The sequence below is a fragment of the Kryptolebias marmoratus genome, linkage group LG16 (genome assembly GCF_001649575.2).
Source record: "Kryptolebias marmoratus isolate JLee-2015 linkage group LG16, ASM164957v2, whole genome shotgun sequence".
Taxonomy (NCBI): Eukaryota; Metazoa; Chordata; class Actinopteri; order Cyprinodontiformes; family Rivulidae; genus Kryptolebias; species Kryptolebias marmoratus.
This window is the reverse complement of record NC_051445.1, coordinates 27,018,065-27,021,684: the sequence shown is the minus strand read 5'-3', so window position 1 is coordinate 27,021,684 and position 3,620 is coordinate 27,018,065. Positions and strand designations below refer to the sequence as shown.

Genomic DNA, 3,620 nt, shown 5'->3' with positions numbered 1-3,620 from the left:
CTTCCTGGTATATACCTGGTGGTACCTGATACATACAGACCCTGCATAAGTACTCTTTTTTTAGTTTTTACATGTATAATATGAAATCATGTAGAAATCTTTTCTTCATTTTTGTACTGCATACTATTTTAAACTTGACTTAGTTTATAGGAAAAACTAATGTTCATATAAACATTTTAAAAGCTGAAGTATGTCTTTAACTTCCTGGTGCAGTTAGTGCCTTTAAGGCTGGACAGATAGTCTGACTTCTGGGCCTCTGTCTGTAGAGCTGCTGTGATATTCTGGAAGGTTAGCTGGCAGTTTTTCAGTGCTCTAAGTTTGTGTACTCTGTGTGCAAAAAGTTGTTTACTCTTCTGATTTCCAGTATTTGGGTTATTAACACAGTGCTCTCTCTCTCTCTCTCTCTCTCTCTCTCTCACACACACACACACACACACACACTGAGAGAGAGAGAAAGAGAGAGAGTCCTCCCTCCTTCTGTGGTTTCCTGTCAGAGCAGGCTGTGTATAGTGTGTGTGTGCGTGTGTGTGTTGGCGTTTGGATGGTTCAGCAGTGACTCTCCAGCTGTTGAGCGGAGCGGAGCGCCCAGCAGAGCGGACACACCAAGCTCTTTCTCTTCCATGTGAATGAGGATCTTCAGACGGAGCGCTGGGGAACATGCAGGGACAGCGCTGCTCTTCATCTTTACGCAGAACTCTCCTATCCATTGGCCTGCTTTTGGCGCAGCTGGAGCTCGGCACTGCCGGTGAGTTGATCCTAAGCAAACTGTGAATAAACCCTCCGTCCGCTGAGCTCAGCCACCCTCTTCATTCACGGTGGTTTTTAAAACAAACAAACAAAGAAACAAACAAACAAAAAAAGTTTGACGCCGTTTTTAAGGGGGGTTGTTTCCAAGCCGTTACGCACGGTGGTTCTCCAGAGAGACAAGAGGCACAACAGGTGACTCAGAGCGCACTGATCCACTCCACAGATATGCTGCTGACCACACGTGTTTCAGCTCACATTTGTTGTTTAGAACCAGATCAGCTTTGCAGAACAGATGCAGAGAACTTGTTGGATGTTTTAAGCATGTTATCATGTAGACATCACCAAAGCTGAACAAAAGTTCTGATAAGTGCTGCTTCTTGTACCAAATAATTATTAATCAATGCCCTTAAATGATGTCCTTTTAGTTGGTTGGAGTTTTATTTCAGTGCTGCAGGACAGATGCTTTTCTAAGATTTTGGTTGCTGATTTTAATGGCATGGCATGAGAACTAGCATAAAGAAGAGGGAAAACACAATTGATTCATTTAGCCTGAAAACAATAATTAAAGGTCCAGCATTGGTTACTATTATAGTATCTGTGAAAAGTATCTGAGCTATAGTCATTTTTGTTCTGGCTAGTGTCAGTCAGCTATGGTAGTGATCTTAAACTGAGCTGGCTCTAAAAGTTAATCAGCTGTAGATGCACATGCATTTATTACTGCCTGAGATTTTCACTAAAATCCATCCACTTGTTTATGAGATATTTTGCTTACAGAAAGACACAGGAACACAGACAGAAAGAGTGTCACCCACCTTTTGCCTTTTTGTATCAGGCGATGAAAATAATTTTACTGAAGTGAGCGGAATTCATCAAAGTGCCGCCAAACATTTTCTAAACTCTGAGTTTCTGTAATGAAAAAGGTTTTAAGTGTGATTTGCATTATTTTTTTACTTTGGCATTATATCAATTTAATCTTTCAGCATTAATAAGCAGCCTAACACTGTCTTTGCCCCGCTTTTGGTTAGATGGAATCTGGTCACCCTCACATAATGTTCCTCTGAGTAACTTTAAAGATTTCATCCCTTAGTTTTAGTCTTAAAAGAAAAAAAAAAAAAGAGTTCATTTCAGGTTTGAGAAAATATTTCTGATAGACTGCCTCCAACAAGCCACACACAGGCTGAATTTTTCTACAGGTGTCGCTGATGTAGGCCTGTGCAGTGAGGGTCCTCTGAATGTGTCCTCTGATGTGACTAGCGGATGTTAGCTGAACTTCAGCATTAATAACTTTACTTTACATGTATAAAACATTGATCATTGATCAAGAGCATTGATCATCCACAATTCTGTTTTGAGAAGAGGAAGGAGATTTGAGTGTATGGAGTGTAGGACACTTGTTGAGGATTGTGACATTAGAAATTCTTTCAAAACTTACAAGGTATTAGGCACGATACCGTCTTTTTACATTTTTTATCTTCTTTTAATTTACACCTTTATGCATGAGACCCGAACATCTTTCTTGTGAGCCAGGCAAACAAAGACCTTCATGTCCTTCAGGAGGGCTGGGAGTGAGATTAATCTGCATGTGAATTTAGCGGCATAAACAAAGAATCTCGTGCAGTTTAAAGCTTGGAACTCCATGCTCTCCAGTTTTGAACTGAAAAAGCTCCTCAGTTTGGTAGTGAAACGTCTTCAGAATATAGACAGTTTATTCTAACAGACCGAGTGTCCCCACCTTCTCTCACTGTTGGGACTGATGGCTAGGTGAGAACTGGAAGTAAAAGTACTGTGAGAGATGAGGAACAAGTGGATGCAGCTGGGCTGATCAGCAAATGAGTTTTAGGAAAACATTTATGTTACACTGTGATTGACTTCATCACAGCCTGTTAACAGAGCAGGTAGGGTGTGAAGGTGGGACTTTCCTATCAAGGATCCAGCACCACGTCCCGAGTGCGCAGGCACTGCCTCCAAAAATACAACATGGCGACGCTCAAAGTAACCGACAATCTGGCTTCGATTTTGAACAACAGGAAGAAGTGGCAACTCTTTGTCTATCTTTATTAATGTTGATGGTTTAAGGCTGCATTATTACAGACAACTGAAAGTAAATTTGCATTATTGCCCATTGCTGAAAGGCAAAGATGGACAATAATGTCCTTGTCTCCAGTGTGTGTGTGTGTCTATTACCAAAATATCTCCTGAACAACTGAACTGATTTTGTATTCTCTCTGGCCTGGGAACACCTTGGAATCCCGCAAGAGGAGATGAAGAGTGTCTCTGGGGAAAAGAATGTCTGGGTTTCTCTCCTGGACCTGTTGCCTCTGCGACCTGACCATGGATAAGTGGTAGAAGATGGATGGATGAATAGATGGCCAACTGAACCAATTTTAATGATACTTAGAAAGGAATCATTGGATGTCCATCTATAATTGATTAACATTTGGAGTCAACAACATTAAAGATGGCTGCAACCGCCAACTATTCCTAAAATACACAAACACAACTATAACTTACTCAGTGGCACAAATATTGACCCCACGGTGATATGCATTTCTTTAAGGAATGCCAGGCCTTTATGTTTTAGGTCGGACCGGAGAAGAACCTCCAGTAAGCCTCTTTGGCTCAGCACAGCATTAAGGCTCAGTGACCCCCACCCTGACAGGATAAAGAGTCCCTGGACAGGAAGGAGGATGAAACCATCCCGTTCCCAAACAACAACAACAACAGCAGCAGCAGCAGTATGTTGTTTGGAATGATGTCACGTGCAGCTTCCTGTGGCTTGCTCTGCCTTGGGGAGGATAGGACAGCAGGGAGTACACGTGTGTGAGGGAGTGTATTTGGTGGTGGTGGCGGTGTGTGTGTGTGTGTGTGTGTGT

General features: G+C 42.0%; 1 protein-coding gene across 2 annotated transcripts in view; it reads left to right on the top strand.

The window, feature by feature from the left end:
• Positions 1-500: 500 nt before the first annotated feature.
• Positions 501-3,620, top strand: part of tgfbr2b (transforming growth factor beta receptor 2b) — a 54,855-nt gene continuing 51,735 nt past the window's right edge. The window contains exon 1 of one of the 2 annotated variants that reach the window (XM_017436098.3): positions 501-745. In XM_017436098.3, coding sequence (XP_017291587.1) covers positions 658-745 — 88 coding nt within the window. In that variant the 5' untranslated portion in view covers positions 501-657. The remainder of the gene's footprint in view (positions 746-3,620) is intronic. The other variant, XM_017436099.3, reaches the window with a different exon arrangement.